Consider the following 14,614-nt stretch of genomic DNA (forward strand, 5'->3'; position numbering starts at 1 on the left):
TTGAGGACTGCTTTTATTACATATCTACAAGTGATGCTGCCTCTGGATCCTCTGCAGTCTTTTGTTAGGACTGTTTTACCTACAAGGTCATTGGATTATGAATTTAAATTTTATTAGATGAACGGTGACCTGTCCTGCTATTTTTATGTGGGTTCTGAACCGTAACTCGAGCCGAAGAAAAATCGATTGAGTCAGGATGATAATATTATTTTCCTGTGGACTTTTGTGGCGGCTGGTTTGTGTTTTTTAATCTTTACTATTGTAAACTCTCCGGAGTCTTGGGAGCTGGGAGGATACATAAATATGTGCTATGAATAAAATAAAGTCTCCTGTTAATCGTATCATATGCTGCTATGTTTCTGGGCAGAGACATGAGTTGTTGTTTTTATCTATACTGCTCGGGGAAAATTCTTTTGCTTTTCACCAAGACTTAACGCCGCTGTATTTTGTAGCAAAAATACACAAAGGTTTGTCCTTGTGCGATTGTGTCTTGTGAAACCATAGATCACGTTTTCCCTTATATTACATAATGGTGTCATGTGATGAATATCATAATAACAGAGTTGGAAGGGACCTTGGAGGTCTTTTAAATCCCCCTGCTCAGGCAGGAGACCCTATAGTATACCTACAGTATCCCCTTCCAGACAACTGGCTGTCCAGTCTCTACTTCAGAGCCTCCAGTGATGGAGCACCCACAACTTCTGGTGGCAAGCCGTTCCACTGGTTAATTGTTCTCACCGTCAGGAAGTTTCTCCTTAATTCCGGGTTGCTTCTCTCCTTGATCAGTTTCCATCCGTTGCTTCTCGTCCTGCCTTCAGGCGCTTTGGAGAAGAGGATGAGGGAGGTGTCATCTCATTAAGCGTCTCTCAATATCGTGGGGAGGCATGATGTCACATGACTGAACTGAGCAATGGCGGAAGAGCTGGCAGTCCCTGTTGCTCTCATGAAGTGACAGTCCCTCACACTCGCAGTGTCCCGTGTTCACCGGATCGCCATTTGCCAGCTTCTGCCGGCTTCCCCTATGCCTTTGCTTGCTGGAAGCCAGCAGCGAAGGTCACACCTGACAGTTATGTGACCTGGGGCACGTCGTCGCAATGTTGTAATGGCTAACTACCCAAGTTGCAATCGTGTCGCTGGGGGGACAACGTGATGGCTGCAAGGAGAAACAGCCGTCAAAAGTCCTTCTCGTTCAGGGCTGTCACAACTTTGAACAGTCCCTGAACGAGGGGACCTTAAATGAGGATTATCTGTAGAATCCATACTGAGGTGACTGTTTAGTATTGGTGTTTCTATCAAAGCTGATCGTTTTCAGCCGTTTTACCTCCTTTATATCTTTTGGGAAGGAAAAGAAAGAGGGAAGGAAGGAAGGAAGGAAGGAAGGAAGGAAGGAAGGAAGGAAGGAAGGAAGGAAGGAAGGAAGGAAGGAAGGAAGGAAGGAAAGAAGGAAGGAAGGAAGGAAGGAAGGAAGGAAGGAGATGAGGGAAGGATGGAAGGAAGAAGATGAGGGAGTGAAGGAAGGAGATGAAGAAGGAAGGAGATGAGGGAGTGAAGGAAGGAGATGAAGAAGGAAGGAGATGAGGGAGGGAAGGAGGGAAGGAGGAAAGAAGAGGGAGGGAGGGAAGGAGAAAAGGGGAAAAAAGAAGAAAGGGAGGGAGGAGGAAGAGAGAGGGAAGAACAGAGGGAGGGAGGGAAGAAAGAAAAGGGAGGAAGGAGGAAGGGAGGGAGGGAAGGAAGGAAGGAGAGTCAAAGTCTCATTATCAGTAACATTTTATGTAGGACATGTCTAATTTTATCCCTTTGTTGAATATATTGATTGTATGCATAGGCATGCGTGTATGTACTGATACATTTTTAACGATGTTTTTCCAAAGCAAAGAACCGTGGCATTGCGATCCCTGTGGACCTGGATAGCCAAGTGAATACGTTGTTCATGAAGAGTCACACCAACATGATCCAGAGGGCAGCCATGGGTTGGCGGATGTCTGCGCGTAGCGGCCCCCGCTTTAAAGAACCCCTCGGAGGACCTTCGTGGGATTATAGGAACATCATTGAGAAATTACAGGTATGCTATAAAATAGTGAATCCAAATGCTCCATTAAAGCAGCGTCTAGAGAAGCATCCGGCCCTCTCAGTTCCTGGCAAATAGATGGGGAAGAAATGGAGGTAGTGACAGATTTCATTTTCCTGGGCTCCAAGATCACTCCAGATGGGGACTGTAGCCAAGAAATTAAAAGACGCTTGCTCCTCGGGAGGAAAGCCATAGCAAATCTAGACAGCACACTAAAAAGCAGAGACATCACCCTGCCAACAAAAGTGCGTATAGTCAAGGCTATGGTCTTCCCAGTTGCAATGTATGGCAGTGAAAGTTGGACCATAAGAAAGGCTGAGCGCCAAAGAATTGAAGCCTTTGAACTCTGGTGCTGGAGAAGACTCCTGCAAGTCCCTTGGACTGCAAGGTGATCAAACCGGTCAGTCCTAGAGGAGATCAACCCTGACTGCTCTTTAGAAGGCCAGATCCTGAAGCTGAAACTCAAATATTTTGGCCACCTAATGAGAAGGAAGGACTCACCAGAGAAGAGCCTAATGCTGGGAAAGGTTGAGGGCAAGAGAAGAAGGGGACGACAGAGGATGAGGTGGCTGGATGGAGTCATTGAAGCAGTAGGCATGAGCCTCAATGGACTCCAGAAGATGGTAGAGGACAGGAAGGCTGGGAGGAACGTTGTCCATGGGGTCGCAATGGGTCGGACACGACTTCACAGCTAACAACAGCAACAGAGAAGGGGAGTCCAAAGTCGGCAACTTTAAGACCTGTGGACTTCAGCTCCCAGAATTCCCTAGCCAGCATTGGCTGACTGGAGAATTCTGGGAATTCAAATCCGCAGATTTTTCAAGTTGCCAAAGTTGGACGTTCCTGGTCCAGATGATGACTGATCACGGTGTTTTTGAGTTGTTGAATGAAAACCACGTAACCTATTGGCGGTATACGTGGTAGTCTATGCCTTCCATCTCCCCTTGGTCACAGTCATTTCCCTTGAAACGGGAAAAAGTTGAAAACGAAGCCTTCACCCTGCTGGCTTTGTTAGAAAACTAGCAAACCCTTCATGATCCGGAGGCCTCAGCGAAGAATCTTTACTTATTTATTTTTGCCGTTGTTTTAGGACGTGGTGACCTCCTTGGAAGAGCAGTTCAATCCTATGATGCAAGCTGAATTTTCTGTGCTGGTTGACGTCTTACGAAGCCCTGAACTTCTTTTTCCCGAAGGGAGCGACGCTAGAATTCGATGTGGAGCTTTCATGTCCAAGTAAGCTACGTATTCGAAAACCAGCTGTGGGATTCAAATATGTGAACAACCGGTTCTCGGTGTGGATGCCGATTCCGGAAGTCCATTCTGGGTCCAGGCGACAAAAAATTAGCTACCAGCTCTACCGAAGTGGTGCGAACCGGCTGAATCCCACCACTGTCTAAAACATGTTTGACTGCTTAATTTCTGTGGAGTCCTTGGTGGTCTCTGAGCTTGGTGGTTTTCTTGCAGACGTTTCATGACCCAACTAGGGAACATCATCAGTGCTAGAAGAGAGAGTGGTGTGTGGTGATGATGATGATGATGATGATGATGATGATGATGATGATGATAACTGTGGGGTCCTTGGTGCTCTCTGAGCTTGGTGGTTTTCTTGCAGATGTTTCATTACCTAACTAGGGAACATCATCAGTGCTAGAAGAGAGAGTGGTGTGTGGTGATGATGATGATGATGATGATGATGATGATGATGATGATGATGATGATAACTGTGGGGTCCTTGGTGCTCTCTGAGCTTGGTGGTTTTCTTGCAGACGTTTCATCAGCCAACTAGGTAACATCATCAGTGCTAGAAGGGAGTGGGATTTGCTCTCAAGTTATTTTCCTTTGCAATGAAATAAGTTATCCTCAGTGCCAAAAAGAGCAAAGAGAAATAATCAAGAGGGGCCCACAGGGCTCGACATTATATTTTGTCTCATGTTTTATTTTAAGGTTGATAAATCATACCAAACGGCTCATGGAGAAGGAAGAAAAACTCTGCATCAAAATCCTCCAGACTTTGCGGGAAATGCTTGACCAGAAAGACAGCTTCGTTGAAGAGGTAGGACTGAATCTCATTCCTGAAAATTAAGTTGCATCGGCTGTGGCATTTAAGCAGAAAGCGCGCAAATCTAAGAGGGGATAAATGTTTGAATCTGGTTTCTGGGGCAAAGGGAATGGAATCTAGGGGAAAATGTGAACCATCTTGAAAAAAAGGAAAAGAGAAAAAAAAATCTTAGTTGTCATTGTAGAAATTTGGTCAGGTTGGCTTTGCTCACAGAGATAGGTGGATGGAAACCGGTGAAGGAGAGACCCAACCTAGAGCTAAGGAGAAATTTCCCAACAGTGAGAAGAATTGATCAGTGGAAGATCTTTGCCTTCAGACGTTGTGGGTGGAGGTTTTCAAGAAGAAATTGGACAGACGTTTGGCTGAAATGGTGTAGGGTTTCCTGAACTGGACTAGGAGACCTCCAGGGTGTCTTCTAACTTCGTTATTCTGTATATAGTCTTCCAATATGTCAGGGGCTGCCACGAAGAAGAGGGTGTGTGTGTGTGTGTCAAGCTATTTTCCAAAGGACCTGAAGGCAGGACAAGAAGCAACGGGTGGAAACTAATCAAGGAGAGAAGCAACCTGGAAATAACGAGGAATTTCCTGACAGAACAATTAATCAGTGGAACAACTTGCCTTCAGACGTTTGTGGGTGTTCCATCACTGTGGCCTTTCAAAAGGCCACACCTGGAATACTGCATCCAGTTTTGGTCACCACGATGTAAAAAAAGATGTTGAGACTCCAGAAAGAGTGCAGAGAAGAGCAACAAAGATGGAGGCTAAACCATATGAAGAACAGTTGCTGGAATCGGGTATGTCTAGTTTAATAAAAAGAAGGACTTGGGGTGACATGATAACAGTGTTCCAGTATCCCAGGAGTTGCCACAAAGAAGAGGGAATCAAGCTATTCTCCAAAGCGCCCGAAGGCAGGACAAGAAGCAATGGATGGAAAGTAATCAAGGAGAGAAGCAACCTGGAACTAAGGAGAAATTTCATGACAGCTAGAACAATTAACCAGTGGAACAACCTGCCTCCAGAAGTTGTGAATGCTTCAACACTGGAAGATTTTAAGAAGAGACTGGATAACCATCTGTCTGAAATGATATAGGCTGTCCTGCTTGAGCAGGGGGTTGGACTAGATGACCTCCAAGGTCCCTTCCAACTCTATTATTCTCTTCTGTTATTCTGTTCTGTAGGAAATCATCTTGAGGGATCTTAACCAAGAGACCCACCAGCACAACATTGCCATAAGAAGATTTCCAGTTACTGTATCAAGCCAAGATTATCACACCTTTGATTTCTATAAGCTAAACTTTTGTTCCTCTTATTATGCTGTCTGGGGATTTTTTCCCTCCTCACTTTTTGCAAACTTGAGCTGGGCAAACAAAGCTGCTGGCGTTTCCCTCTCATGAGTTGATGGTTTGCACAAGAACCACACTGGGAGAACTTCAGCGTGTGCGTGCATGTGTGTGTGCGGCACCATCATTCAGGAAGATATTTTCCTTAGCAGACGCTCAGACATTGGCAGGTGGTGTCATCCCAGTTTCTACAACTGTCCAGATGTGGTCAATAAACCTTGTCTTCTCTTATTAGTAAGAGAACTTTCAGCTTATCTTGTTGTTGCCAACCGGCATCTGTTGGCGATGAGACTTCAGTTCTCTTATCCTACAAGGGCAGGACCGAGAAGATGGAGAAGATACGTGAACTGCTCGGCTTTTGAACCCATGTGTAGATCTGTGATCTTGTTCTGTTTCCCATGGATCGGTGCAAAAGTATTTATTGATCTCACATATTAAAACAACAGTCTCCTGTTTCCTACGTCAAAATGGCGCCAGAGCCAACCGTGAGCAGAATCTGAAACACCATCTTAAACCCTGCCAGGGAAATATACGTATGATTTTCCTGAGGAGTTGACAAGTCAAGAAAATAAATCTGGCATGTTGTTTGAACATACTGTATATAATCAGGGCTTTTTCTGTCATAGAACGCTCAGAACGGAGTTCCGGCACCTTTTTTGGATGGAACCTTGTAGGGTAGGCAAGACGGGTTGTATGACATGTGTGAGTTCCGGCACCTTTTTCTTTTACAAAAAAAGCACTGGATATAATAGTCCCGCCTCTGTTTTTAAGAGAAGATGTCATGGCTTCCTTCTGATCATTTTCATTGGTTAAATTAAAGCATTGAAACTACAGTAGTTAAGCCGTTGCACTTTGAACACAAGTCCGCCTAGTTTGTAAGTTATAGATTAGCATGTAACGCCTGGTTGGCTGGCATCATACAGTGAAATAGTTAAGGCTACAATCCTGTGTGCATTTGCTCCTAGGGGCAATTTGTTCCTAAATGAGCATTTGCACCACTCAAGTGACCCCGAGGACACAGATAAACCCCCAAGTGGCCTCAATGACTCTCCAAAAGAAGGCAAATGGCCAGCTCTCTGCAAGGAGTATAAATCCTTCCACTCCCCACCATCCAGTCAGAGCTGAAGAAGCTCCTTGGATGAGAAGCGAAACATCTTCAAGGAAAAACAAAGAAACTCCAGTTGCCTCTTGAATAAACACCTTTGGGACAACCATGAGCTGGATGACTGAGAATCTCCATAGACATTTAGCTATGCCCTTTGGGATGAAAACCCTTCGAATGGTGCGGGAGTGTGAACGGATTTCCAGAAAACATTGCAGACTACAGGAACCATTTGCGCTTCAATTTGAGATGCAGAGAACACAGATGCATCCCCAACAGCCGGTGCCTGTCTTCAACCGTGAAGGGACCCAGGGCAGAAAAAACATCCCACAGCCAAGAACACTCCACACCCTTTTGCGCTACTCAGGTGACCCTGAGGACACAGGTAAGCCTCCAAGTGGCCTCAAAGACTCTCTAAAAAGAATGCAAATGACCAGCTCTCTGCAAGGAGTATAAATCTTTCCATTCCCCACCATCCCGTCAAGAGCTGAAGAAGCTCCTTGGACAAGAAGCGAAACGTCTTCAAAGGAAAAACAAGAAAAGTCCACTTGCCTCCTCAAAAAAAAAAAGCGACATGGGGACATCAATCCTGATGGGAAGAAACAAGTGGGAGCAAAGAGCTAGAGAAGAAGAGAAAGTGATGAGAAGACACGACCGAAGGGAAGCCGCTTAGAGAAGATCTTAGTTGAAGATTGTTGTTGTTGTTGTTGTTGTTGTTGTTGTTTCACAGCAGCAAAGCTGCCTCTGGGGAACCCATAACCTGGATGAGCTGCACAAAGCAACACCATCACAACATCAACCTGTTTATCAGGTCGCCTCACCAGATGTCAGCCCTTGAGTAATTTTTGAGAGATTCATCCCTAACGCAGTTGAGTTGAGGCTGGTTGGGACTTGAATGCAAAATCTTGGAAGTGCTCCTCACTCTTGGAAAACATCTCCGTTGGGAAAAATAAAATAAAATCCAGACAGGAGCACTCTTGTTAGTGGGCAGGTAGTCCTCAACTTACGACCACAATTTTGAGCCCCGAAATTTTATGTTGCTAAGTGAGAATTTTTTTTCAAGTGAGTTTTGCTCCACTTTACAGCTTTTCTTGCCACGGTTTCTTGCCACGGTCGTAAGTGTGAAAAAGGGTCGCAAGTCACTTTTGTCAGGGCCATTGTAACTTCGAACGGTCACTAAATGAGCTGTTGTAAGTTGAGGACTGCCTCTATTAGTGTACAGGTAGACCTCAACTTACGATCACAGCTGAGCCCCAAATTTTAGGTTGCTGTGTGAGAAACTTGTTGGGTTTTGCCCCATTGTACAGTCTTTCTTGCCACGGTTGTTAAGTGAATCGCTGCAGTTGTTAAATTAGTCACACAGTTGTTAAGTGAATCAGCCTTTCCTCATTGACTTTGCTGGTCAGAAGGTTGCAAAAGGGGATCACATGAGACCGGGACGCTGCAACCGTCATAAATATGAAGCAAGTCCCAGGCGTCTGAATTTTGATCACAGGGATGGCTGCAACGGTCGTAAGTGTGAAAAACGGTGACAAATCGCTTTTTCCAATGCCGTTGTAACTTCGAACGGTCCCTAAATGAACTGTGGTAAGCCTAAAGGACCTGTATCCTGGGATGCTGACTTAGCCCCAGATTAAATCCTGACCTGAAAGAATGCTGAGCTTAAGTGCTGGGACCTCTGTGACTTCCAAATGAAAATGTCGTAAGTCAAGGACTATCATGGGGTTGAAGATCTGCCAGTCCTTCGCATCGACCCTAAAAGAGGCAACCGAGGATGGCAGTGAGTGTTCTGTCCCAGCCTAGGTGAGACACAGGCAGAAACCGCAAGAAAAAAACTAACCCCTTTTATTCTCACAGACCTGAGTCAATGTCCAAGGCAAACAGAGTCCACAGTCCAGTCTTTCTTTCTTTCTTTCTTTCTTTCTTTCTTTCTTTCTTTCTTTCTTTCTTTCTTTCTTTCTTTCTTTCTTTCTTTCTTTCTTTCTTTCTTTCTTCCTTCCTTCCTTCCTTCCTTCCTTCCTTCCTTCCTTCCTTCCTTCCTTCCTTCCTATCTTTCTCCTCCACTGCTCCCCATTTCTTTCCTTCCTTCCTTCCTTCCTTCCTTCCTTCCTTCCTTCCTTCCTTCCTTCCTTCTTTCTTTCTTTCTTTCTTTCTTTCTTTCTTTCTTTCTTTCTTTCTTTCTTCCTTCCTTCCTTCCTTCCTTTCTTTCTTTCTTTCTTTCTTTCTTTCTTTCTTTCTTTCTTTCTTTCTTTCTTTCTTTCTTTCTTTCTTTCTCTTTATTTCTTCCTTCCTTCCTTCTTTCCTTCCTTCCCTCTCTCCCCATTTCTTTCCCTCCCTCTCTCCTTCCTTTCTTTTCCTTTCTTTTCCCTCATTCCTTCCCATCTTTCCTTCTCCCTCCCTCCCTCCCTCCCACATTTCCTTCCTTCTCTCCCTCCCTCCCTCCCTCCCTCCTTCCTTCCTTCCTTCCTTCCTTCCTTCCTTCCTTCCTTCCTTCCTTCCTTCCTTCCTTCCTTCCCTCTCTCCCCATTTCTTTCCCTCCCTCCCTCCTTCCTACCTTCCTTCCTTTTCCTTTCTTTTCCCTCATTCCTTCCCATCTTTCCTTCTACCTCCCTCCCTCCCACATTTCCTTCCTTCTCTCCCTCCCTCCCTCCCTCCTTCCTTCCTTCCTTCCTTCCTTCCTTCCTTCCTTCCTTCCTTCCTTCCTTCCTTCCTTCCTTCCTTCCTTCCTTCCTATCTTTCTCCTCCAGCGCTCCCTCTCCATACCAAGGCATTTGGCTTTCACGCAGTCTGCTCTCCAACTATCCATCTGCTTGACTGGAAGGAGGCTGTTTTTGTTCGGTGACTGATGCTTCACTGTTCTACAAGTGGCAAGGGTTTACGAGGCCGTACTCTAGACCAACACCTGGGAATGCCGGTGGGTTTTGTGGTTGCGTGGTTTTCTTAATGTGCAAATGCATCACAGGGACCTTCAGATAAATACAGATGACTTGTGCGGCTTTCTTGCAACCCACAGGCCTGAATTTTAATTTTAATTCAGGCAGTAGGAAGAGTTCAGTGTTTAGTGATGCTTCTCCAGAAGAAGAAAGGACCACAGCAAAGCAGTTAGACCAGACATGTCAAACACAAGGCCCGGGGGCCGGATCCAGCCCGCGAAGTGGTTTCATGCGGCCTGCGAAGCCATCCTGGAAACAGGGAATGGCCCCCACTGCCTTGGCCCTGGCCCAGAGACCCTCCTTCTGCCAGAGACCCTCAGATCTGTCCCACTCCTGCCCAGGCCCCCATAGGCACCCTTGATGTGAACGATGTAGAGCTGGCCACGCCCACCCAGTAGGCCATATGCACTTTAGCCACGCCCACCCAGTAGGCCACGCCCATCCTGGCCATACCCACCCGGCCCCCTGAGGGCAACTGCAATGCTGATGCAGCCCTCAATGAAATTGAGTTTAACACCCCTGAGTTAGACCTTTGTTTAAAATTTACAAATTCCTGTTGTTCTCTTGGCGTTCTGTTCTTATCTCTGCGTCGCTGTTGTTGCACAAAAGAGTCTTATGAGTGGTTTACAATAAGACTGTTGTGCTCTTGCATCAAAGCAATATTATGTGTTGCATAAGGATTGGGAGTCAGCTGAGTGCTACATTTACATTTCAGATTAGTATACTTTTAAAAGCTGTAAAGTCCTTTCAAGGGAAGACTGGATGGGAAGGACACACGCTCCTTCATGTGAATAACAGCATTGTTACTGCTTTATGTATCATCCTGGCTTTTAAATATTGAAGACCTTCAATTCAAGGCGCTTTTTGTAGGGAGAGACTCTTGAATCAGAGGTTTAACCAGGTTTGGATCATCTTCTGACTGTCTACTTGGCTAATTTTAACCTTGAAATGTAAGGGCCACTGGAATGCAGGGAGTCCTCGTTTAACAACAGCCCTGTGCAGTAAAATGGAGATGTCCAAATACAGGTAGTCCTCAATGACAGTTCATTTAGTGAGCCGTTCAAAGTATCGACGGCACCGAAAAAAGTGACTCATGACTGTTTTTCACATTTACGACTGTTGCACCGTCCCCAGGGTCACATGATCAAAATTCAGACGCTTGGCAACTGACTCGTATTTATGACGGTCGCAGCATCCCGGGATCACGTGATCCCCTTTTGTGACCTTCATTGGGGAAGCCAGACTCGTTAACAACCGTGTTACTAATTTACCAGCTGCAGTGATTCCCTTAACAGCTGCGCCAAGAAAGGTCGTAAAAATGGGGCAAAATTCACTGGAGAAATGTTTCACTTAGCAACAGAAATTTTGGGCTGAGTTTTGAGCGTAATTCGAGGATTGCCCGTAGCCAGTCCTCAGATTTGCCATCTTTGCAGGTCTACGAAGCTAAGGCAGGCTGAGGTCGGATGATAAGTGACTGCTTTGCGTAACTACAGAGTTGCTGGTTTCAATGATGGTCACTAAATGAGGACCACCTGTATTGGCTACTGTTCCACATGTCCTCTTCCACTCAGGCATGAGAGCAAGGAGGCCTATCGGACCTAGTCAGTAGCCCCATTAAATTACTTGGCCCTAGTCTAAAATAGTTGATCAGAATCCTTTGCCACCCAGAACTATTGAAAACTGCAAGAGTTGTGCAAATGTTAACCCCTGGCCAACGTAATTGTGTCCTCTGTCATATTTGGAGGGGAAGCTGTGAAGTTTTATTCAATTTCACCTCTGATCTTGCTCCCCTGGAATGCCTTCTTGGAATTCTTCTGTAGAGGTAGCTGAATTTTCTGAAAACTCCTTGGAAAATTCTGTTTAAGTGTGCCTGACCGCAAAGTCATCTCTGTGTTATTGGGAACGGGCTGCACCCCTATTTGCAACTCCTTAGTAGATCTTACGTAATTTTTTTCTGGATTACGCTGCATCGATGGAGCCTGGCCACGTAAATCTAGAAAAATGCAGTTTCTTTCACTACTCAACAGATGAGTAGTGTTTCGCAATGCACTGCAGACTTGAAAATAAAATACCTAGGAATACATTTGCCTCCCTCTTTAATGCTTACCCTCTGTTTTGATGTCATTAAAGGGCAGCAACCTGCGAAAAATACTTCTCAATTGTTATTTTAAAGGAGACTACGGAGGGAGCATCAACGGTCCTCTGTCTGGCAACTATGGCAAACCTCTGCAAAGTGGAGGTAACTAGGATTTAAAACATTCCAGCTTCAGAACAGCTCCTCTTGTGTGTTTTTTTCTAGTGTAGTTCATGTGAATATATTCGTGTGAATAGAGAGTTACCGTAATTTGGTCTGATAGCTAAAGCACTAGGCTAGAAACCAGGAGACTGTGAGTTGTACTCCCACCTTATGCATGAAAGTGACTGGGTGACTTTGGGCCAATCACCAGGAGATGCTGAGTTCTAGTTCCGCCTTAGCTGTGAAAGCTAGCTGGGTGACTTTGGGCCAATCACCAGGAGATGGTGAGTTCTAGTTCCGCCTTAGGCATGAAAGTGACTGAGTGACTGTGGGCCAATTGCCAGGAGACAGTGAATTCTAGTCCTGCCTTAGCTGTGAAAGCTAGCTGGGTGACTTTGGGCCAATCACCAGGAGATAGTGAGTTCTAGTTCTGCCTTAGCTGTGAAAGCTAGCTGGGTGACTTTGGGCCAATCACCAGGAGATGGTGAGTTCTAGTTCTGCCTTAGCTGTGAAAGCTAGCTGGGTGACTTTGGGCCAATCACCAGGAGATGGTGAGTTCTAGTTCCGCCTTAGACATGAACGTGACTGAGTGACTTTGGGCCAATCACCAGGAGACAGTGAATTCTAGTCCTGCCTTAGCTGTGAAAGCTAGCTGGCTGACTTTGGGCCAATCACCAGGACATGGTGAGTTCTAGTTCTGCCTTAGGCATGCAAGCTAGCTGAGTGACTTTGGGCCAATCCCTCTCTCTCAGCCCAACTCACCTCCCAAGATTGTTATTGTGGGGAAAACAGGAGGAGGATGCTATGTTAGATATATTTGCCCCATCGAGTTATTTCTAATAATAAGGGCAGAATACGAATAAACTAAATAAATAAATCAGTACGTAAGTCAGAAAGTAAATAAATAAGTAAATACGAGATCCCTCCTCTCCATAGAAAAATATTATTTGTTCAAGCGCATTCTCAATAATTTCCACTCTTCTTCCGATGTAGTGGAAGAAGTGGAACTCAGGATATAAAACTTCCTTTTGATAAAAATAACAGCTTCTAAGTCACATTTAGATCCTTGGATTGTGCGCAATATTTGCTGATGTAGAAGTTTTAGCCTGGTCTGGCTGGATGCAATCTGCACTGTAATTCTTTTTCACCTCTCAGTTCAACCGAGAGGGAAAATTATTTAAATCTCACTGATCTGGATCCAGTGGTGGGATTCAGCTGGTTCGCACCACTTTGGCAGAAACGGTAGCTAATCTTTTGTTGCCCAGGCCCAGAACAGACTTCCGGAAGCGGCACCCACACAGAGAATTGGTTTTTCACCTATTTCAATCCCACTACTGTCTGGACCCCTGGACTTAACATCACTGAATCTCATCCCTGTTTATGGTTTAATTCTATTTTTTGAGCATATTACAGAGTGAAGAATATATATCAGAGTATTGCTCCATAAGGCAGGACATCCAGCTTTCCTTTCTCTATAAATCTGATTTTTTTAAAGATAGCATAGGACAGGACGGGATGGGATGGGATGGGAAGGGAAGGGAGGAGGAAGGAAAGGGAAGGGAAAGGGGAGGGGAGAGGAGGGAAGGGGAAGGGAATGGAGGAGGAAGGGAGAAGGAAGGGAAGGGAGGAAGAAGGGATAAGGAAAGGAAAGGCAAGACAAAACAAGACAAGGAAAGGCATTAGAAGATAAGAGATAAGGGGAGAGAAAATGAGATAATCCTTAACTGAAAATTTAAGAATAAGTCTCTTTTTTTTCAAAAACGTCTTAATGTCTCAATTAACTTGTCAATTAAATTCATTAATTTCAGGGACCTTTTCGGGACAAGATGTGGACAAGTCTGGAGCCTCCATGCATGACATCCAATGTCTTTTGGATAAAGAAGGAGCTTCAGAACTGGTCACCGATGTCATTGTTAGTACCAAAAATGACCGGATATTCTCCGAGGCCATCCTGCTTGGCATTGCGTTGCTCGAAGGAGGAAACACCCAAATTCAGGTACATTTTGGAGGGTGATTTGTTAGTTCGGATCTTGGTTAATTATGGAACACAATCCAGAGATGAAAACCACTTCAGAAGTGCTAAAAAAGGTAAAGGTTCCCCGGCACATGCGTGCTAGTCGTTTCCGACTCTAGGGGCCGGTGCTCATCTCCGTTTCAAAGCCGAAGAGCCAGCGCTTGTCCGAGGACGTCTCCGTGGTCATGTGGCCGGCATGACTAGACGCCAAAGGCGCACGGAACGCTGTTACCTTCCCACCGTAGTGGTCCCTATTTTTCTACTTGCATTTTTACGTGCTTTCGAACTGCTAGGTTGGCAGAAGCTGGGACGAGTAACAGGCGCTCACCCTGTTACGCGGCACTCGGGATTCGACCCGCCAAACTGCCGACCTTCTGATCGACAAGCTCAGCGTCCTAACCCACTGAGCCACCGCGTCCCATATTCAGAAGTGCTAGTCCTACCTTAATATCTTCCAGTTAATTTAACCCTCGAATTTTCTAAAGCAAGGAAAGAAAACAGGACCAGGGTTGAGAATTATTAGGAAAATAACTAAAAAATATTACAGCAGGTATTGTAACGGTATTTTATATATAAGCCACAGGGAACTGTCCCCTAGCTGACTTTTGTAAGAATGTAGTGTGTTATTTGTGTAATAGGGTTTTCAGTTAGACAACTGTGCCCAGATATAGGGAGTCCTTGACTTAGTTCATTTAGTGACCATTTGAAGTTACGACAGCACTGAACTGAAAAAAGTGATTAATGACCACTTTTCACACTTATGACCTTGGCATCCACCCCCACAGTCACGTGATCAAAATTCAGATGCATGGCAACTGGCTCATATTTATGACGGTCACAGTGTCCCGGGGTCATGTGATCC

General features: G+C 45.2%; 1 protein-coding gene across 3 annotated transcripts in view; it reads left to right on the forward strand.

Moving 5' to 3' along the window:
• The window catches only part of ITPR2 (inositol 1,4,5-trisphosphate receptor type 2), a 182,328-nt gene that overhangs the window by 106,681 nt on the left and 61,033 nt on the right, over positions 1 to 14,614 (forward strand). For all 3 annotated transcript variants that reach the window (XM_081330822.1, XM_081330820.1, XM_081330821.1), the window contains exons 35-39: positions 1,872 to 2,062; positions 3,159 to 3,301; positions 4,013 to 4,121; positions 11,633 to 11,741; positions 13,547 to 13,734. In XM_081330822.1, coding sequence (XP_081186948.1) covers positions 1,872 to 2,062; positions 3,159 to 3,301; positions 4,013 to 4,121; positions 11,633 to 11,741; positions 13,547 to 13,734 — 740 coding nt within the window. The remainder of the gene's footprint in view (positions 1 to 1,871; positions 2,063 to 3,158; positions 3,302 to 4,012; positions 4,122 to 11,632; positions 11,742 to 13,546; positions 13,735 to 14,614) is intronic.

The sequence above is a fragment of the Vipera berus genome (genome assembly GCF_964194415.1).
Source record: "Vipera berus genome assembly, chromosome: 6".
Lineage (NCBI taxonomy): Eukaryota > Metazoa > Chordata > Lepidosauria > Squamata > Viperidae > Vipera > Vipera berus.